At 39.5% G+C, this 23329-nt stretch overlaps 1 protein-coding gene across 1 annotated transcript; it reads right to left on the bottom strand.

Annotated features, from left to right (window-relative positions):
- Window positions 1-2799: 2799 nt before the first annotated feature.
- LOC136069137 (uncharacterized) lies at window positions 2800-4083 on the bottom strand. Its single transcript, XM_065777340.1, has one exon. The coding sequence runs from the start codon at window positions 4081-4083 to the stop codon at window positions 2800-2802; it is 1284 nt and encodes a 427-aa protein (XP_065633412.1).
- Window positions 4084-23329: the final 19246 nt, after the last annotated feature.

The following is a 23329-nucleotide window of genomic DNA, read 5'->3' as shown; positions in this document are numbered from 1 at the left end:
GGGGTGGGGGGGGGGGGGGGAGGGTTGATGCCCTTTATGTCATCTCTATTGTTAGTATCTCCGTAGGTGCTCTGTGTTCCACGGGTGTTGCAATTTCCGTCCATCCATGGTTTCGAGGTAGTAGGTCCCCTTCCTCTGCCAAGACGAGATCTTGTAAGGTCCTTCCCAGTTGGGGCCAAGTTTTCCTTGTGAAGGATCTTTAGCCGCTCCCATTACCTTCCGTAGCACAAGGTCCCCGATCTGAAAGTCTCTGTGTCTGACTTTGAAGTTGTAGTATTTTGCCATGAGGTTTTGGTATCGGGCCAACCTTTGTTCTGTTGTAGCCCGGACTTCGTCGACTAGGTCTAGTTGTAGCCGCAAAGCCCCTTCATTCTTGTAGTCATTGTAGCTCTCCACTGGATAACTTGTAAGCCCTATCTCTACTGGAATGACAACCTCGCTCCCGTATGTTAGCCTTAACGGTGTTTCTCCCGCGGGTGTTCTTGCCGTTATACGATATGCCCATAAGATACTTGGTAACTCATCGGGCCAGATGCCTTTTGCCCTCTCGAGCTGGGTCTTGATGATTTTGAGCAGAGACCGGTTCGTGACTTCAACTTGCCCATTGGCCTGCGGATGTGCAGGTGATGAGTAGTGATTTCTGATGCCTAGTTCCGAGCAGAAATCATGGAATGCCTTGTTGTCAAACTGTTTTCCGTTATCGGAGACGAGTACCCTTCGTATCCCGAATCTGCATACGATATTTCTCCATACGAAACTCCTGATGTTTCTCTTCGTGATAGTCGCCAGAGCTTCCGCCTCAACCCATTTAGTGAAATAGTCGATCCCTACCACCAGAAATTTCAGCTGTCGTGCAGCCGTCGGGAGAGGGCCCATGATGTCTAGCTCCCATTGGGCGAACGGCCAAAGGGCCATCATGGGTGTCAGTTCTTCGATTGGTTGCCTAATTAGGTTACCGAACCTTTGACATTTTTCACAAGTCTTGACGTATGCTTGTGCGTCCTTCTGCATTGTAGGCCAATAGTATCCTACCCAGATCAGTTTGTGTACTAAAGACCGCGCCCCCGAATGGTTTCTGCAGATACCCTCATAGACCTCTCTCATTACGCAGTCTGCTTCTTCGTGGCCCAAACACCTTAGGTATGGTCGTGAGAATCCCCTCTTGTATAAGACGTCATTGATTATTATGAATCGCGAAGCTCAGACTTTCAGTTTTCTTGCTGCGTCTTTGTCGTCTAGGAGTGTGCCTTCCTTCAGGTAGGCCGTTAGCGGCGTAGTCCAATTGTATTCAGGATTTACTTCCTGCGCTTCTACCCTACTGTTAATGATTGAGGAATTCTGGATAAACGACAATACCTGATCGGGGGCCATCATGACCTCTGTAGAGGCGGCTTTTGCGAGCCGGTCAGCACATTCGTTCTCCTCCCTTGGGATTTGGACGAATGTGACCTGGAGGGTGTCGATCCGTCTCCTGAGCTCTTCCAAGTATTTCTTCATCTTTTCCCTCTTACACTCATAGGCACTGCTAATTTGACTGACTATTACCTGCGAATTGCAATGTACAACCATGGCCTCAGCGCCTGCTGCTTTCGCCAGGTCTAATCCTGCCACCAATGCCTCATACTCGGCCTCATTATTGGTTGTTGGGAAGTCCAGCCGAATCATACACTTGATTTTCTCTCCGTCAGGGGTTTAAATTACTACCCCGGTACCTCCAACTTACTTGTTTGATGATCCATCCGTGTGGATGTTCCACTGTCTGAGGGCTTGTGGCTCCTTCTGCTCTGTTTGCGTGTATTCGGCGATGAAGTCCGCCACTGCTTGGCCCTTTATTGTGGTTCGCGGTCGGTAATGTATGTCAAATTCGCTCAGCTCTATCGCCCACAGGGCCATTCGTCTGGCTGCTTCAAGGCTGTTCATTGCTCTTTTTAGGGGTTGATTTGTCAGGACGATGATGCTGTGGGCTTGAAAGTACGGTTTGAGTTTTTGGGCTGCGGTTACCAGTGCGAAGGCGAGCTTTTCCATGTGGGGGTACCTCTCTTTAGCCCCCCGGAACCCCCTGCTTATGAAATAGACGAGTCGCTGAGTTCCTTCCTCTTCTCTTACTAGGGCCGCGCTTACTGCCACCTGTGAAGCTGCTAGGTATAAGTAGAGGTCTTCTCCTGGCTTGGACAGGCTGAGCAAGGGTGGCGAGGTGAGGTATTTCTTCAGATCTTCAAATGCCTTCTGGCACTCATCCGTCCACTCGAATGATTTCCTTAGGATGCGGAAGAACGGTAGACACCTGTCCGTTGCTTTTGAGACGAACCTGTTCAAAGCAGCAATTTTGCCATTCAAGCTCTGCACGTCCTTTACTGTCCTTGGCTGTTCCAGCTTCATGATGGCTCGTATCTTCTCTGGGTTGACCTTTATTCCTCTTTGGGACACCATAAAACCTAAGAATTTTCCCGCCGTTACTCCGAATACACACTTGCCCAGATTTAGTTTCATATTGTATGATTCCTCCATCTTGATCTGATTATAGCCTGAGAAGGCATCCATAAAACTTAGAAGCTGGTGTCTGGTCGTGGAGTCTACCAGCGCATCTATCCGCGAGAGGGGGTAGCTGTCCTTTGGGCACACTTTGTTAAGGTCCGTGAAGTCGACACACATTCGCCACTTCCCGCTAGCCTTCTTAACCATGACCACGTTCGCCAACCACTCCGGGTAATATACTTCCCTAATGAAACCCGCCTCGAGTAGTTTTCTGACCTCTTGCGCTATTGCTCTGTCCCGTTCGTGAGCGAACACTCACTTTTTCTACCGGACGGGTGGGGTTGAGGGGTTCACGTTCAGCTTGTGCACTATAACAGAGGGATCGATCCCGGTCATGTCTTCGTGGTTCCATGCGAAAACATCTTGGTTCCTTCTGAGGAATGTTGTGAGGGCCTGGCACACCGGCTGGCAGGCCAATGTTCTTATTCTGGTCGTCCGCTCTAGTTTTAATTCGTCGAGCTTTATCTCCTCCAGCTTTTCGATCGGTTCTGTGACCGTCCGCTGCTCTTCTACGCACATTGTCTGATGATGATCTTCCATTTCTAGCATGGCAATGTAGCATTCTTGGGCGGTTGCCTGATTCCCTCGCAATTCCCCAATCCCATAGTCCGTTGGGAACTTGATCATCAGGTGGTATGTTGATGTTGCTGCTTTCCATGAGTTAAGTGTAGGCCGTCCGAGAATACCATTGTGAGCGGAGGAGCAGTCCACCACGAGGAACATTACATTCCTAGTGAGTTCTTGCGGGTAATCGCCCACTATTACCGGGAGTGTGATGGAGCCTATTGGGAATAACCTTGTCCCTCCAAAATCGACAAGTGGAGCACTCGTCGGTATCAATCGTGCTCTGTCTATCCCCATTTGCTGGAGTGCTGGATAGTATAGAATGTCTGCTGAGCTGCTGTTGTCGATTAGTACTCGATGGACGTTGTAGTCCCCCATACGTATGCTGACAACCAGCACGTCGTTATGTGGATGATGGAGTCTCCTTACGTCTTCTTCAGTGAATCCAATGATAGGGCTCTCCACCCGTGCGGTATTAGGCATAGAGCCTGTTAGATGGACGTTCAGGACCGATCTGAGGTACGTTTTTCGAACTTTTTTTAAAGACCCAGTAGCCGCGGTCCCTCCCACTATCATCCTTATGTCTCCGATGGGGGGTCTAAGACGCTCGTTATCCCATCGGAGGGCCAGCTCTTGGCGATTGGGATCCGCTTTCTCTTTGTTGATGAACTTCTGCAACTTCCCTTGTCTAATGAGGGCTTCAATCTGCTGCTTTAGGTCGTAGCAATCGGCTGTGTCGTGGCTGTGATCTTGGTGGAAACGACAATATTTGTCTCGCGGCCGTTTGCTTGGGTCGCTATTTAGTTTTCCCGGGAATGTCAGCGTTTCCTCGTCTTTGATTTGCATCAAAACTTGGCCAATCAGGGCGTTCAGAAGGGTGAAACTTGTGAACCTTCCACCCGGGGGCTTGGGCGCCTTTCGTCCCTTCTGTCTCCTGTCCTTGGTCTTTTTTGCCCTTGATCCTGACGCACGTCCGCCTAGCATTCCATCTTCCTGGGCTTTTCCTCCCGTGCTAGTTGCGCGTCTTCCGCGTTCATGTACTTGGTGGCCCTATAGAGCACCTCTGACATGGTTTTAGGGTCATTTTTGTATAGGGAAAACAAAAACTTGCCCTTCCACAACCCGTTCGTGAAAGCCGCCACCAGTATTTTGTCGTCGGCTTCATCGATCGAGAGTGCTTCCTTATTGAAGTGGGTTATGTAGGATCTTAATGTTTCGTCCTCTTTTTGCCTGATGCTCATTAAGCATGCCGTGGATTTCTTGTACCTGTGTCCCCCTATAAAGTGCGAGGTGAACTGAGCGCTTAATTCTTTGAAAGTGCTGATGGAGTTCGGCGTCAGCTGACTAAACCAAATTCTCGCGGGACCCTTCAGTGTGGTTGGGAAGGCCCTACACATGATTTCGTCCGGTACCCCTTATAGATGCATCAAGGTTTTGAATGTCTCCAGGTGGTCTAGGGGATCCTTGACCCAATCATAACTCTCTATTTGCGACATCCGAAACTTGTGTGGTAGGGGAAAGGAATTGACAGGGCCAGTGAATGGAGAGTCAGTCCGGTTCACTAGGTTGTCCAGGTTGCTGGACACTCGTCCCTTTAGGGCGTTCATCATGACCTCCATCTGTTCTTTCATCGCCTGCATCTCCGCGAACATAGGCAGAGGAGTCGCATCCATGAGGGATGGGAGGCTTATGTTCTGTTGTTCTAGCCTGCTTGGGGCATTGCTCCCTTCAGGCCCTTCTCGGTCTCTTTGCATGTTGCTGGTACCTTCTTGATCCTCCCTCTGGTTGTTAGGTGCTGTGTTTCTTTGACGCAACTGTTCTTCTAGGTCATGATTTTGTTTGGTGAGGCGCTCCACGGCCGCAGTGAGAGTCCGAACCTGTCTTTCGAGTGCGGTCGTGGGTAGTTCCTCTCCTTGGATGTCGTTGGTTGTTGCCATCGAGCGAGTGAGCACCATGCAACCCTTCTGTCTCAGGGATGAAGCAACGTCTGACTACTTTCTTCTCACCTTCCCACAGACGGCGCCAACTGATGAAGCTGAGAAATTCACCAGTGAGTCACATAATGCCTTCGCGCTCGAACGTAAACCTACACAAGACAAAGATGAAACCTATCAAAAGGCATCGGTGTGGTGCCGGCCAAATACCCTCCGAAGGTTAAGTCAAAAAGTATTCTTACAACTCTAGAGTGCTAGAGAGGGTAAATAATGCGTACCTTTATTGGTAAGAGTATTGGGGCTTTTATAGTAGTTGAAAGTTTTTCCTCTTAGACTTGGCATCCAAGTCTTTTCCTTGTAGAAATCCTCTTTTTTAGAGTCCGAAACGTGGTAGACAGATCTTCTCCTTATAGGGAAGATCTTTACCAATACATGAGATTTCTAGAGTCCAAGTAGCACAAGGACTCTGTTTAGGGCCTTACGAGAATGGGCCAAAGTATTCCCACCAAGGGTCCAACAGGCCCATGACCGACCAGCCCATCCTTCTTCGCTCCGTCCGTATCAGGTCTGTCCACTTAAGGTCCGTCCACTTAAGGCCTCGTGTAAATAACGGCTCGTCTATTCTTATGTTCGTGGACTATAGTCAGCTCGTACATTCACAATAGGCATCCTAGCGTGTATTTTCTCCCTTTTAGATAGTATTGGTGGGATGAGAGCTGAAATTTTAAAAATTTCTGAAATGAGAAGTAACTCAGATTAAGAGCATTCCCATTAAGAATGCTAAAAGTGCCATATGCTAAATTTTAGCACCAATACACCAAAAAACCAACTCCATCAAACATTTCAAATCTCAAAAATTTTGAGATACTGCTACAGTGAGATTATATTAATACAACCTCACTGTAGCTTAAATCCTAAACCAAAAATTATTTTTTTATTCCAACGATAACTATGCGTTTGTTTTTTATTTTTTCCTTCTTTCTTCTCTCTCCACTCTCACTTTCCTCTTCCATTTTCCCGTAGCTTCTCTGTTTCTCTTGGGTTCATGGTTTGAGCTCCTTCCCTCCAAGGTTCATCAGTCAGGAACTTCAAAGCCCAAATGCATTCAGAGTGTTGCCGTCGATATGGAGGTAGAGCTTGACGGTGGGGTGGTTTCATTTTGTGGGTTGTAAATTTGTGATTTCGAATTGTGATCGGCGTGGGTCTGGGTGTGGGTTTGTGATTTTGGATTGTGATCGACATGGGCATGGGTCTCTGGGTTGTGGGTTTGTGATTTCGGATTGTGATTGGCGTGGGCGTGGGTCTCTGGGTTGTGGGTTTATGACTTTGGATTATGATTAGCGTGGGTCTCTAGGTCGTGGGTTTGGGTCGTAGTGGGTCGTGGTGTAGTGGATCGGCATGATGGATTTGCTTTTGTGGAGGTTTGCCATGGTGGGTTTGTGTGTGTTTGTGTTTTGCTCGCTGGTGTAATGGGTTTTGCCTCTCTGTCTTTCTTCTTTCTTCTTGCTGATTTGGGTTTTGTGATTGTGATGGTGGTTGATTTGTGATTTGGAAAAGGAAGGTAGTGGCTGGGCCCCTTTTTTTTTTTTTTTTTTTTTTTTCCCAATGGTGGTGGTTGAGATGGATATGGGTTTGCTGGGTTGAGATGGAAGAGTGTGAGTTTGTTGGATAGATGTTTGTTGGGTATGGGTGGTTGGTGTTTTTTTCTGGTGGTGGTGGATGGGTGGGTATAGGTTTGCTGCGTTGAGATTGTTAAGTTCGTTAGGTTGAGAGTGACAGAGAGGAAGAGAGAGAGAGAAATATAATTGAAGAATAAAGAAATAATAAAAAAAGAATATTTAAATGAAATGGTAAAAAATATAGAATTTTTGATGTTGAGTGTGTTGTAAAATGAGTTGTTATATGCTAAAATTTTGGGTTTTGATGTGGTATATGCTAAAAATTTTACTCACCTTGATGGGAATGCTAACGTGTGTGGTGTAAAAAAATTGACAAAAACTACTTGGAACATGTGAAAATTTTAGAAAGACGCGTAACCATTTAATATTGATTCCTTTGGGTTTATGACCAATTACTTTTTCTACTTTTTAAATATTTTTCTACCAAACACTGAACAGTGAACACACGAGAAAGTATACTATGATTTAGTAATACCAACTCAGCATCTGTTTTAGTATTTTCTACTTAATAAATGAGTGACACCTGTTTCAAAAAATCATATCAGACTATTCTAATAAATGATTAATTTATCTTCTCAATAGTATAGAATATTGTGATTAATTTATTGGAGTAGTCTAATGTGGCCTGTTTTAGTATTTTCTACTCAATAAATGAGTGACACCCGTTTCAAAAAACCACATCAGACTACCCTAATAAATGATTAATTTATCTTCTCGATAGTATAAAAGATTGTGATTAACTTATTGGAGTAGTCTAATATGATTTTTTGAAACAGGTGTCACTCATTTATTGAGTAGGAAATATTAAAATAGATGTTGAGTTTGTATTACCAAAACATTATATACTTTCTCATGAACACACACCCCTAATGTATTGTCATTTAAAGACTTCTGTGTTATATATATATATATATATATATATTCATTTTCTCTGCAATTTATGAGCTTAACAATTAAATTAGTTTTAAATTTTTTTTACCAAATTTAATTATTCATATTTTAAATAATTATTAAATTAATTATGATGTCATCACGATTCGATCCTAGTTCAACTTCGGTTTGACCTCAAAAACTTTGATCCTCTCATTTTTACAGTTCAATGAACGGTCCGAATTTCAAAATCATGTGTATAGTAACTTAATGAAATTGTCTACTCTATATAAGTATAAATGGAGAATCATGGTCCAAATTTCTCTTTGTTATTCTAACTATTAACTTATTCAAAATAATAATAATAATAATAATCAATAAAGAATAGAATGTCCTCAAGTAAGAATTGAAAGAGCAGTTTATCAATGTAATGAGCTACATGTAGCAAATCAAGACAATAATCGTAATATAAATCGCAATAAGAGTATCCGTATCAGATGTGCCAAATGCCAAATATTTGGCATATTTGGCACACCAAATACCAAAAACGCCCCTTTATCAGATGTGTTAAAAGTGCCAAACTTTTGCAACATGCCACAATACCCTCACAATTTTGGCATGGTACGGACAACAATGGCATAATATATATTATTATTTTTTCCCATTTTCTCTCTCCTCATCACAGATATCTCTCTCTCTTTGTCTTCTCATCTCTATCTTCTCTTTCATCTCTGTCTTCTCTATATGTCTTCCACAGCACGCCGATCACCAATGGCCACCATTCTACGCCGTTGATCACACCAAAGACCACCACTCGACGCTGCCGACCATCTATCTTCTCTACTCTGCTTCAGGATCTTTTTTTTGTCCTTTTTTCTTTTTTCTGTTCACTTTTTTTGGCTGTGGTTTGATGGCTGGGCTCGAATGGGCAGATCGGGGGTGGGTGGGTGGGTGGGTGGGTTCGGGTTGTGGGTTATGGCGGTGGGTGGGTTGAGATGGTGATGGGTGGATCAGTGGTGGTGGGTGGGTCAGCTGGTGGTGGGCGAATCGTTGGTCGTGTCGATCTCTGTTCTGATATGTTTTTGTCTTTGTTTTTCTGTTTTGGTGGTTGTGATTTGGTGGTGGATTCGGCGGTGGTTGTGGGTTGATTTTGGTGGTTGTGGTGTTTTTTTTCTTGGTGATTGTGGTTGCAATAATTTTTCTAGTTTTTTTGGTGATTGTGGTCGCAATAGTTTTCTTATTGTTGTTGTAGTAGTAGTTGTTGTTGTTGTTGCGGTGGTGGTTAATAATGATGATGATGATGATGATGATGGGGGAGGAATTTAATATATTATTTTAATGTATTGTAAATATTATTTTAATGTATAAAATTGAAAAATAAAACATCTGATAAATGAGATGCTGTAAAATGATGTGGTAAAATAATAAAGTAGACTTTATAATCAATGGTACTGCCCCCCCCAAAGTCGAATTAAAAAGTTATATAAATTATTGTCACCCCATAAGGGAATTTTTTTTCTATGAGATTTTTTGGTTATAAGTTATTGAATTATGATATTGGTGATTTGTGGATTTTTTTGTTGTGTTGTATGGACTATGGAGGGGCCATGGGTCCAAAGAAAGAGTTAAGTGATTAGTTTCTTTTGGGCTATTTGGACCAATCCAAAAATTTGAGGGGGCCAATTATAAACTCTAAAATATGGGGATGTAAAAGAATAAATAAATAAATAAATAAAGCGTTCCCCCCCCCCCTCCGGGCGCCCCTTAGTGGATCCATCCCTGTAAATAGGAATTTAAGTTCTAATTAAATATATTAAGTTATGTTTTAAGATTAATAAGCTCTAATTATTTATATAAATTGTGGTAAATCCGAAACGGTACAACAGTATTGACCAATATCGAAATTTTATCACTCCACTTGTCAAACTGATATAGCATTCGGTACGAAATTGACTCCCTTGCTTCGAAGTGTTTTTTGCTGGTAAGAAAATTCACATAAACTTGTGAAAAAAAATCGTATATATTTTAATATAGAAACATACCTTTTTTTATATATTTATTTTATATACTCATTTATCAAGATATCTCATATCAAATTATCTTTTTTATACTACATTTCATTAAAATATCAAATTTTCTTGACTTTTGAATTGTTTTTTTTTCAAGTATAATAATCATTATTCACTCCTTTCATTCATCGTCAAAATAAAATAAAAAACTAAATGTAAAATGAAAAGTTTCATTGTAAATTTACACAATTATGCATTTACATATGTAGGTCATTTTAAAGAAAAATGTATAAAATTTTACATTTCTTTCTATTATAAACAAGTCGAAATCTTCTGTCTCACTTTTCCTACTCCACTTTATACTTCACCAATAAATACTTGTCACGTGTTCACTTAATTAATTAAATACTATTATTAATTAATAACTATAGAATTAATAAGTCAATAATAATAGTATTTAAGTAATTAGGTGAACACATGGCAAGTATTTATTAGTGGGGTATAGAGTGGAGCAGGAAAAGTGGGACAGAAGATTTAAACTCATTATAAACCCACTTAGAGTGAGTGAAAATATTCTTATAATCTCTATCATCGAATAATGACATTGAATTTAATTGGATATTTTCACCAATCATTCATTAGCAAACTCTTTCCATCTAAATTTATTTTTTTCCAATAGAGAAATGTTATGTCTACAATATTTTCACGACAAATCTAATGTGGCAAGTTGTTATGGATTGTTATTGGTGGGATAGAAAAATAATTTCAGTAGTAGGTTCAAATTAAAACTAATAACAACTAACCACCTATGATTTGTTGTGAAAATGTTGTAAAAACATTATGAACATAGCACATTCCTTTTCAATATTAAAATCATAAGGCATTTCATGCCCTCCGAGTTTTAATTCTTGAGTTAGATGGTTGGTGAATTTTTCATCAGCCAACTCATCTTTTGTGATTGGCCATAATTTTCTATATATGGAAAGATCATGGCCTTCCTTATCAATCTCTTAACCACTAAACTCACATTCTTCAAGACTAGAGTCATAGCGCATTTTATGCCCCTCAAAATCTAATTGTTGAATCTTAGTGGATTTTTCATTTTTCTTCATCCCTTGGGAAATTGTCCCTAAGAATTCCAATTCAAGGTGACTCCATTAATTCTAGGTGGCTCTACTCGAAGTGGCTCAACTCTAGGTTGTTCTACTCGAGGTGGTTTACTTTGGTTAACCTCAGGATATCCCAAAGGCCTTTCATGCCCCCCGGCCAGTGTATTATTGGTCTGAGGAGTAGGATCATTCAAAATCTATAAATTATTTATAGCTTGAATAATTTTGTCATTTGTCAAGGGGTCTCCATATTTTATGATTTCACTAAAGTAACCTCGATTTCGACGACAGTCGTTTGCGTGACTTTAGACTTTAGATTGCTTTTTCTTTTGTAATCTTAGTGGGAAAATTTGGTAGTGCTTTTTAAATATAAAAAACTCTATAATTGATTCTCTATGGATTTCAATTGCATTTTGAAAGTTCAATATGTGTATAAAACACCCTTTAACGTTTAGATCTCTAATTACAAAGTTACCAATTCAAGCTTTATATCAAACAATTAATGTGCGGAACATGATAACAAGCTCATAACAGAATTGATAAACAATCTAAGCCAAATATAAACATATCCATAGCAGTAAATATAAGGCAAATATAAAGGGAAGGAAGATGCAAACACACGAACAACACACGATGTGTTATCGAAGAGGAAACCGAAGTCTTCAGCGTAAAACCTCTCCGCCGCCCTTAAGCGGTCAATAATCCACTAGAAAATGTAGTTAGGATACATGAACAGCAATAGACCCTCTAAGCCTAATCTACCCAAGTACCTAAGCCCTCCAAGCTTCCTGCTCCAACGAGATTGCGCTGAACCTTTTTCTTTTCTAGCTTACCAAATTCCGTTACTAGACCATAGCATCAACCAATGTATATTAGTTCCTTCCAAACTGCTTTCCTTAGCACCAAATGAACCTTCTCACAAACGTGGGTGTGCTGAGAAAAGGATTTGGTCAATAACCTCTCAAGGATGTGACAATGGAGAGGAAGAGAGTAGAGGAATTTGTAGAGTCTCTAAGGTAAAGATTGGGGATGAGACAATCTTGTTTCTCTCTAGGGTTTCTCTCACAAAATTCTCTCTAGAAGCTCTCTCAATTTAGTGGGTATAAAGGTCTATAAATAGTGGTGTGTGTTTGGAATACGAAGAGTCAGTTTTTGCTAAACATGGCTGATTGGTAGCTTGACCTCGCGGCTAGTCCAATTCGCGAGTTCAAGTCATGACGTAACAGCCTGGCCAGTCTGGGACTTTTGTCTTGTAGTGCGACAGCTGGCACGACCCTTCAACTTCCCTGTGTGCTTCTCACGTGCCTGCATTTGGCAGCTTGCTAGTCACGAGTTAGCCGTAAGTCCTAGCCGTGAAACTCTGCTTTCTTGCACACACTTAAGTTTTTCTACACATCTTCTCACACACTACCCTTACAATAATCACACCTAAATACGGGGTTACTAAGTGCTTAAATTACAAGCAAATTGGCATGGAATAAAGCCAACAAGATGGTTGATAAATTTCAACCTTACAATCTTCCCCTTTGGCTATTTCGTGACAAAACCCTAAAACAAACTCTTGACTTAATGCATGAGTTGGGAACAGTTGAAAAACTCACTCACACCTAACTCTAGAATTTGTGGAGCTTTAAAACCATAAGAATAAGTAACTTCTGAAACACAACGACACAATAAGTTCATTGTATGCAGAAAACTTGTAAAGCAAATGGAACAAGCACAATACGATCAAGCACAATAGAATAAAGCAATAAACCATGGCAAGACCAAAACATGCAATCACTATAACCAAGTGATCACAATGCTCATTCATACTTGGAATGAACATCCAGACATTCAAGATGACAAACACAAGGCAAATCACTTGAATGACCAACACTCAACCAATGCACAGTACATGAAGTATGTGCATCTAGGAAAAATCCTACACGGGCACAAGAGTGACAGCACTTAAAAAGGAATGCATAGCATTAGGTTAAAAGTACTGATTTAACAAAGCACAAATGCTACATAAAGCATGGCACTAACCACAAAGGCCTACAAGTGTGCATACAAACAAACCCTTAAAGCTTACATAAGCAATATGGGTACAAATCTTAAACAAAAACCTTAAAACCTACAAAGTTAGTAGGTACAAACCAACACAAAAAGAAGGATATGTTGAAAACATACAAAGTGGATACTGAAATATAATATGATAGAAGCTAAAGATAGACAAAAGCAATAAACAAAAGCTTGTTAGTTGAAATCTCCCCCTTTCATTGAGTCTCCCCCTTTCGTTGAGCTCCTCTTGCCAACAACATCTCCCCCTTTTTGTCATGGAATAGCTAGTCTTTATCATCTTCTAGCTTTCTCTGAATTTGATCCAATTGAGCTTGAATAGAAGTGAACTTCGTATCTCACCGAATGTTAAGATGGTGTAAGATGGATGTAAGTCCTGACATCTTTGTACTCAGCACATTGACAGATGCTACAATAGAGTCTAGCTTCTCGTCGGTGGGGAATGAACTGAAGTGTGAACCACTGCGAGACGCTGAAGCTTCTGTTTTGATTCCTTTCTTGCTATGGTCAATGCTAGCGTTGAACGTACGCATGTTGATTAGACATGGTTTTGGGTAGGAAAATTTATTTTCAGAGGGATGGATCCCTTTTAGCTTCAGAATCCTTGAAATGAGATAGTAAAAAAGGAATGCAGATCCTTAACTCTGTTCGTAGAACAGTTTTGCGAAGGATATGAAATATATGAGCACATATATCAATCTCAACATCAAAAATCAGATCATGAAGGAATAGTGCACGTCCAAGGTTTATATACCCAGTGCTGGATAAAGGATACAGGTTGTGAAACATGACAATTGTAAGCACCCTCAATTTTGGAGGAAGAGATGAAACACTAACTGAGTTCCCATTTGAGGAAAATTCCAGATCTTCTCTAAGAACAACTTTAAGTAATTCCTCATCTGGATGTAGATCATCATAAACTGGTGAGACCCCAAGTATTGGTCGGTTGATGTGCAGAATATCTGCTAAGTATGTGGGAGAGACCGAGAAACTTTTTCCTCTAACCCAACACTTAAGTTCGTCTCCATCGACAATTGCATTGGCATAAAATTCTTTTACCAAATTTTCATATGCATCATCAAGGTCGGAGAGGAGATAATTCCAATTCTTGTAGGCAAACCATTGAGAAATGTTGGTGTCAAAGAGAGAATGTTGGTCAAAGACTCTTTCAATTAGTGGTGTAGCCTTTTTGAAGTAATTTTCATAAATCTGAAAAGTAGCATATGATCGGAACTTGTTAGGATCGAACACACCGGATGGGGAACGAGTCCTTTTTGGTGTAGGGGAGAAATCATTAATTTCAATGACAGGTTCCTTCCCTTTACTGCTACCTCCTTTCACAACTGATCTCTTGAATAGAGACATTTTGACACTGCAACATGATTTAACACACACAAGAGACACCAGATAAGACACCAAACATTATTAGCAATGTGTCAGTTTCACACCATGGATACTAAAAGAAAACCCTAAACTCTTGAGGTTTAGGTTCAAATCATGACAGTGAGAATGTGTATACACCTAATAACCAAATTGGGTACACAAGATAGAGAAAAACCAATGTATAGACCATCACAAACAGACATTACAACCAGTAAATTAGAAACCCATGTTCAAACATGATAAGCCACAAACCACAATAAATCTCCACAAATCAGGAAAAAATGCCCAAAGCAGTAGGTATGAAGGAAAAGAAAGAAAACCCATACCTTTTTTATGAAGATTTGAGAATAAACGATGTAGAAATGGATGATTTTCAAAAAAATACTCGAAGTGTTTGTGAGAGTGAAATGGGAAAGACAATGAACAGTCACAATAAGGACGAGGGAAAAACTGAAAACCATTTTAAAATTGTCTTCAAAATGCAAACCACGCGTTTTTCGCGATTGGATCAAGTCGCCAGTAAGTCGCCAGGGTAAGCCGTGAAACACTATGAAGCAAGATTCTTAAAAAATCTTCTAAGTGTTTTTCACGACTGGAAGATCTACCCGTGAGAGAGTCGCAATATGAGCCGCGAACATTTATGTGTACCCCTCGCGACTGGACCTTTCACCCGCGAACAAGTCGCCACACTTAGTCACGAAATATGCAAATACACAAATTTTAAAAAAATTTCTAAATCTTATTCGTGACTGGGATGCTAACCAACCAGTGACCCATGAAAATCTCAGAGAAAGCTTCGCAACTGGAGCATGCGACTAGACCTACCCGCGACTGAGTCGCCAAAACAGGGCAACATTGTTTTTGAACTATTTGACATTTTTGTAAAAACAAAAACGCTTTCCAAAAACAAACTAAAACACTCAAAAATCTTTTTGTGTTTGATCAACAAAGATTGAGCTTGTAAAAAACACATTTTAATCAAGTACAATCACACAAATGAATATGGCATTCACTGGACGTAGACTTGTGTGTTGTGTGTGGATATCAAAAATGAGATAGTTCTTAGTCTAATGTGAAGCTTTAATGATCAATTCAATCAAGGCATACACAACTAGTACTAGATAATGTGACCTATCTCAATTATAGAAATATGCATATATGACCTCCCATATGCACTTGATAACAATTCTTTGAAACTTTTCATTTGGCTCCATATTTAACATATCATTTGTATTTTTGAGCAAAGAGGATCTCATTGTCAGATAAATGCCCGAAATTTTTGATATTTCAATTGATGAGTTAGCCTTTGGCTTTTTGGGCATCATACATTTTATTTTGATCGCTTTCCCCTTTTTCTAGTCGAATACTAGTATGTGTGACAGGCTTTTACAGCTCTATATCTCTTTTCATTTGGAGATTTACATTTAGAGAGCTCTTTTAAGCATAAAAATAAAAAGTGGGAAGCTATACAGGCATGAGTCTATGCATGTCTCAAGATCAACAAAACCATTCACTAATCATTCATGACAAGGTTGAAGATCTATTTACAACAGTCCTATAGATTTTAGAATTTCTTCCATAATGATATGAGTGCATAAAAGACAAGCTACGCTCGTTAAATGCACAAAACCATTAGTACAAAGGTACAAGGCAAAACATGCATTGAGACAAAACTCAACAAAGCCGATCAAACTTTTTGGATTTTCTACTTTTTATGTGTTTTTGGATTTTTGACACAAAAACTGTAAAAACATTGATAAAAAAAATATCCACACAAAAAATCAGACAAACATAAGACACACAAAACAGCCTAGAATACAATAAAATATCATGGAAGATTGAGTTTAAGAAATGATACCGACACCAATTATCTTACGCAAGGATTCAAACCTCAGGCCATCAAGAGATTTGATGAATACATCTACCTTTTGATTATCAGTATTGATGAATTCCAGACATACTATCTTGTCCTCTACTAAGTCCTGAATGAAGTGATAGCGGATCTCGATATGCTTTGATTTGGAGTGCTAAATTAGATTCTTTGACAAGTTTATGGCACTGGTGTTATCACAGAACACACATATTGTGTCTTGAGAGATTCCATAGTCATGCAATAACTTTCTCATCCATAACAATTGGGCACAACAACTTCCTGCTGCAATGTATTCAGCTTCAGCCATTAACAGGGATACTGAATTTTGCTTTTTGCTCATCCATGACACCAAGTTATTTCTAAGATAGAAGCACTTACCAGAAGTACTTTTTCTATCATCAATGCACCCTGCCCAGTCAGCATTTGAATATCCCGCCAAACACTCATTCAAATCTTTTGTATACCAAACCCCATAGTCAGATGTGCCATTTACATAGCGGATGATTCGCTTAACTGCTGTTAAGTGGGATTCTTTAGGAGTAACTTAAAACCGTGCACATACCCCGACACTGAATGCAATATCTGGCCTACTTGCTGTGAGATAGAGAAGACTGCTAATCATACTTCGATAAAGTGTTGGATCAACATCAACACCGGCTGCATCAATACTTAACTTAGCCGAGGAACTCATGGGAGTAGAAGTATGTTTCCTAGAGTCTAGACCAAATTTTTTGTTAAGATTTTTGGCATACTTCTTTTAAGAAATAAATATTCCATCTCTTCGTTGTTTCACTTGAAGCCCTAGGAAGTAGGGATGGCAATGGGGCGGGGCGGGGCCAAAGGATGGGATCTTCATCCCCGGCCCGCATGATTTTGTCTTGCCCCATCCCCGCCCCGCCCCGCATGACGGGGAAAACTTTCTCACCCCATCCCTGCCCCTTGGGGCCTCGCGAAGCCCCACCCCACCCCGTAAAACTTTACTTTTTGTTAATTTTCCCTACAATTAGTACAAATTTTTTTAATGAAACTTATTTCATTAATAAAAATACACTTGAAGTTATAACTTAATTTATCTCATCAAATCAAATTAATTTTTAGAAAAAATTGAATAGTATATCCGAGCGTTTAACAAGACAGTCATAAAGAAAAACAAAACTCATAGAATAACACATAACAAAATAAAGGTAGAGAATCACATTGAGGAGAATAAAATAAGCTAATATTGATATGTTATTTAAATAGTAAGGCTTTAGGGTATGAAAATTTACAATTATAACTCTTAGCAATGCGGGCGGGGCGGGATCTTCCCTTTGGCTATTTCGTGACAAAACCCTAAAACAAACTCTTGACTTAATGCATGAGTTGGGAACAGTTGAAAAACTCACTCACACCTAACTCTAGAATTTGTGGAGCTTTAAAACCATAAGAATAAGTAACTTCTGAAACACAACGACACAATAAGTTCATTGTATGCAGAAAACTTGTAAAGCAAATGGAACAAGCACAATACGATCAAGCACAATAGAATAAAGCAATAAACCATGGCAAGACCAAAACATGCAATCACTATAACCAAGTGATCACAATGCTCATTCATACTTGGAATGAACATCCAGACATTCAAGATGACAAACACAAGGCAAATCACTTGAATGACCAACACTCAACCAATGCACAGTACATGAAGTATGTGCATCTAGGAAAAATCCTACACGGGCACAAGAGTGACAGCACTTAAAAAGGAATGCATAGCATTAGGTTAAAAGTACTGATTTAACAAAGCACAAATGCTACATAAAGCATGGCACTAACCACAAAGGCCTACAAGTGTGCATACAAACAAACCCTTAAAGCTTACATAAGCAATATGGGTACAAATCTTAAACAAAAACCTTAAAACTACAAAGTTAGTAGGTACAAACCAACACAAAAGAAGGATATGTTGAAAACATACAAAGTGGATACTGAAATATAATATGATAGAAGCTAAAGATAGACAAAAGCAATAAACAAAAGCTTGTTAGTTGAAATCTCCCCTTTCATTGAGTCTCCCTTTCGTTGAGCTCCTCTTGCCAACAACATCTCCCCTTTTTGTCATGGAATAGCTAGTCTTTATCATCTTCTAGCTTTCTCTGAATTTGATCCAATTGAGCTTGAATAGAAGTGAACTTCGTATCTCACCGAATGTTAAGATGGTGTAAGATGGATGTAAGTCCTGACATCTTTGTACTCAGCACATTGACAGATGCTACAATAGAGTCTAGCTTCTCGTCGGTGGGGAATGAACTGAAGTGTGAACCACTGCGAGACGCTGAAGCTTCTGTTTTGATTCCTTTCTTGCTATGGTCAATGCTAGCGTTGAACGTACGCATGTTGATTAGACATGGTTTTGGGTAGGAAAATTTATTTTCAGAGGGATGGATCCCTTTTAGCTTCAGAATCCTTGAAATGAGATAGTAAAAAAGGAATGCAGATCCTTAACTCTGTTCGTAGAACAGTTTTGCGAAGGATATGAAATATATGAGCACATATATCAATCTCTCAACATCAAAATCAGATCATGAAGGAATAGTGCACGTCCAAGGTTTATATACCCAGTGCTGGATAAAGGATACAGGTTGTGAAACATGACAATTGTAAGCACCCTCAATTTTGGAGGAAGAGATGAAACACTAACTGAGTTCCCATTTGAGGAAAATTCCAGATCTTCTCTAAGAACAACTTTAAGTAATTCCTCATCTGGATGTAGATCATCATAAACTGGTGAGACCCCAAGTATTGGTCGGTTGATGTGCAGAATATCTGCTAAGTATGTGGGAGAGACCGAGAAACTTTTTCCTCTAACCCAACACTTAAGTTCGTCTCCATCGACAATTGCATTGGCATAAAATTCTTTTACCAAATTTTCATATGCATCATCAAGGTCGGAGAGGAGATAATTCCAATTCTTGTAGGCAAACCATTGAGAAATGTTGGTGTCAAAGAGAGAATGTTGGTCAAAGACTCTTTCAATTAGTGGTGTAGCCTTTTTGAAGTAATTTTCATAAATCTGAAAAGTAGCATATGATCGGAACTTGTTAGGATCGAACACACCGGATGGGGAACGAGTCCTTTTTGGTGTAGGGGAGAAATCATTAATTTCAATGACAGGTTCCTTCCCTTTACTGCTACCTCCTTTCACAACTGATCTCTTGAATAGAGACATTTTGACACTGCAACATGATTTAACACACACAAGAGACACCAGATAAGACACCAAACATTATTAGCAATGTGTCAGTTTCACACCATGGATACTAAAAGAAAACCCTAAACTCTTGAGGTTTAGGTTCAAATCATGACAGTGAGAATGTGTATACACCTAATAACCAAATTGGGTACACAAGATAGAGAAAAACCAATGTATAGACCATCACAAACAGACATTACAACCAGTAAATTAGAAACCCATGTTCAAACATGATAAGCCACAAACCACAATAAATCTCCACAAATCAGGAAAAAATGCCCAAAGCAGTAGGTATGAAGGAAAAGAAAGAAAACCCATACCTTTTTTATGAAGATTTGAGAATAAACGATGTAGAAATGGATGATTTTCAAAAAAATACTCGAAGTGTTTGTGAGAGTGAAATGGGAAAGACAATGAACAGTCACAATAAGGACGAGGGAAAAACTGAAAACCATTTTAAAATTGTCTTCAAAATGCAAACCACGCGTTTTTCGCGATTGGATCAAGTCGCCAGTAAGTCGCCAGGGTAAGCCGTGAAACACTATGAAGCAAGATTCTTAAAAAATCTTCTAAGTGTTTTTCACGACTGGAAGATCTACCCGTGAGAGAGTCGCAATATGAGCCGCGAACATTTATGTGTACCCCTCGCGACTGGACCTTTCACCGCGAATAAAGGGAAGGAAGATGCAAATGCACGGACAACACACGATGTGTTATCGAAGAGGAAACCGAAGTCCACGGCGTAAAACCTCTCTGCCGCCCTCCAAGCGGTCAATAATCCACTAGAAAATGTAGTTAGGATACATGAACAGCAATAGACCCTCCAAGCCTAATCTACCCAGGTACCTAAGCCCTCCAAACTTCCTGCTCCAACGAGGTTGCGCCGAACCTTTTTCTATTCTAACTTACCGGATTCCGCTACTAGACCATAGCATCAACCAATGTATATTAGTTCCTTCCAAACTGCTTTCCTTAGCACCAAATGAACCTTCTCACAGACGTAGGTGTGGGGAGAAAATGATTTGGTCAATAACCTCTCAAGGATGTGACAATAGAGAGGAAGAGAGTAGAGGAATTTATAGAGTCTCTAAGGTAAAGATTGGGGATGAGGCAATCTTGTTTTTCTCTAGGGTTTCTCTCACAAAATTTTCTCTGAAAACTCTCTCAATTTAGTGGGTATAAGAGTCTATATATAGTGGTGTGTGTTTGGAATACGAAGAGTCAGTTTTTGCCAAACAGGGCTAATTGGCGGCTTGACCTCGCGGCTTGTCCAAGTCGCGAGTTCATGTCGCAACATAACGGCCTGGCCAGTCTAAGACTTTTGTCCTGTAGTGCAATAATTGGCGCGACCTGTCAGCTTCCCTGTGTGCTTCTCACATGCCTGCATTTGGCGGCTTACCAGCCGTGAGTCCTAGCCGCGAAACTCTGCTTTCTTGCACATACTTAAGCTTTTCTTCACATTTTCTCACACACTACCCTTACAATAATCCCACCTAAATACAGGGTTACTAAGTGCTTAAATTACAAGCAAATTGGCACGGAATAAAGCTAACAAGATGGTTGATAAATTTCAACCTTACACATTTGCTTTTTGAAGAGGCTTATAAAAGGCCAAACCTCTATTATGAGTTTACACTACTTGGCTAATTGCTCTTTGTTGTCCCATTTGCTTTTAATAGCTCTCAATTACACAATGTGAAAAAGAAAGAAAAAAAAAAAGGAAAAATAATACAGATGAAGGGAAAGGCACCTAGGAGCCTTTACATGATTAATGACAGAGAGAGAGAGAGAGAGAGAGAGAGAGAGAGAAATCAGACAATTCAAGTCAAATAGAAGGAGAACATACTCAAACTCCATCAACTTTTGTGATATGTTGTGGTTTTTTTTCAATTTTTTGAATTGAAAAAAAAATCAATAAATGATTGAAAATTATTTTTTACTTTTTTTTTTCAAAAGATTTTAATAAAAGTTGACGAAAAATTGTTATTGAATAAATTTGAAACTTAGTGAGCATTTGAATTTACGTTTTCTCCTCATGTTTAGTGTTTGCATTTTATTAATGCTGGGACCTATGCTACAGTAAAACAAAATAAATGTGTTTTCCTTCTTCTTCTTCTTCTTTTTTTTTTTTGATGCACGCATTTCAGCTTTTAGGAGACACAGTGCATTGTTCACGCACTATTCATGCACTATTCACGGGCCCACAACCACTTTATTAAAAAATATATATTAAAAATGGGTCCCACGACACTATTCACACATTTAAAAATTATTTTACTACAGTATTTTCAGTTTTCAGCAAAATAAGCTATATTCTGACGGACCCTAAGTGTGCATTTGGGTATAAATTATTTCTACCCGCGTCTGCGTTTCTGTCGTTTTAGTGGCTTCACACCTTTTTTTTTTTTTTTTTTTTAAATTCATGCATTTTCTATTTTTTGGAGACAAATAGCACTATTCACAGGACCCACAACTACTTTATTAAGAAAAAAATATTAAAAATGGGTCCCACGGTACTATTTACACATTTAAACATTATTTTGCTATAGTGTTTTCAGTTTTCAGTTTTTAGCAAAATAAACTATATCCTAACGAACCCTAAGTCTATATTACAAAGTGTAATTGGACACATTCAAAGTACTTCTGCCATTTCTTTTGAGAATTGCTTAGGTAAGGCATTAAGCTTCAGCTATTCTATGACCCAACCTATCAAAGCTTTAATCTATTTTATGTTGGTGTCCAACAATGGCTAACACTCGATTTTCTTGACTCATCTTAAGTAAAATAGGTCTGAACTTGAAGCAATATTATCTATTATTCTTCGAGCTTTTACTGGCATTTACTCTCACTATAGTCGCCAATTTATTAGGATAGAAACCAATTTTTAATTAATCTTGACTTCAAGAACAAGGGTCTCAAGTTGGAAAATGCAAAACTTAGGGGGTGTTTGGTGATTGTTTTCAAACAACCATTTTCAGTTTTTAAACAACATTTCACGTATTTCCACACACTTTTTCACCCACACATATTTCCACAAATGTTTTTAACAATAATTTTTAGTTTTTAAACATATGTACCAAATGAACCCTTAGGGTCTGTTACGTAACGTTGTTTGAACAATAGTTTTCATTGTTTAAACAATACAACACGTATTTTCACAACTTTTTTAATCTCACATGTATTTTTACAACATTTAAACAACATTACTAAAACAATATTACTAAACACCCCTTAATTTTAAAAGGTACTACCATGTATTAGCCCTAGTCACATAACTTGTCATATTAATAGAGTCATTCTATACGAAGTTTTGTGATTGGATCTTGCTTGTAGGCTACAACTTTGCCATGTCCGCTAGATGTCAACCTCATTATTAGTAACATGCTAGTAACAAAAGATCCTACCATGTTAGTTAAGCAGCATATGTGCCACATTAATTTTGTTGCCAGCCTCATGCAAAATGTTGTACTTGTCTATAACAACGCTAGTCACACAATACTTTCACTTAACGACTCAACTTCCAAACTCTTGGTGTCAATTGGCCTATCCACGAGTCGGGACAGATTAGGTTTGGGCTCAACCCACATTCAACCCGACCAGATTGGGTGGAAAAACTTTGAACCCGCCGCCAACCGCGAGGATGATTGGTTCGTATGGGTTGGAACATCAATGAGTGGCGGTCAGGTTTGGTCGAAGTCGAGATCTGGAAAATAGAGGAAATTCAGCAAGAAAACTATGAAAATCAACCAAAATTCTTTGAGATTTCGCCAAAAATAGCCAAGATCTCGACTAGATTTGGCGAAATCTCGCCAGATCTAGCCAAGAACTCGACTAGATCTAGTGAAATCTCATCAGATCTAGCCAAAGAACATCTCAAAACTCGCCGGATGATGAAAAAGCAGCCAAAATCCTTTGAGATTTCGTTGGAAATCGCCAAGATCTTGATTAGATCTGGCAAAATCTCATTGGATCTAGACAAGAACTCACTAGATCTAGTAAAATCTTGCTGAATCTAGCCAAAAAACATCTCAAAACTCGCCAAATTTATCAAATAACACCGGAATAATTGTGGGTTGGTCGGAT

The sequence above is a fragment of the Quercus suber genome, unplaced genomic scaffold (genome assembly GCF_002906115.3).
Source record: "Quercus suber isolate HL8 unplaced genomic scaffold, Cork oak 2.0 scaffold_153, whole genome shotgun sequence".
NCBI lineage: Eukaryota > Viridiplantae > Streptophyta > Magnoliopsida > Fagales > Fagaceae > Quercus > Quercus suber.
This window is presented reverse-complemented; position numbering and strand designations above follow the sequence as displayed.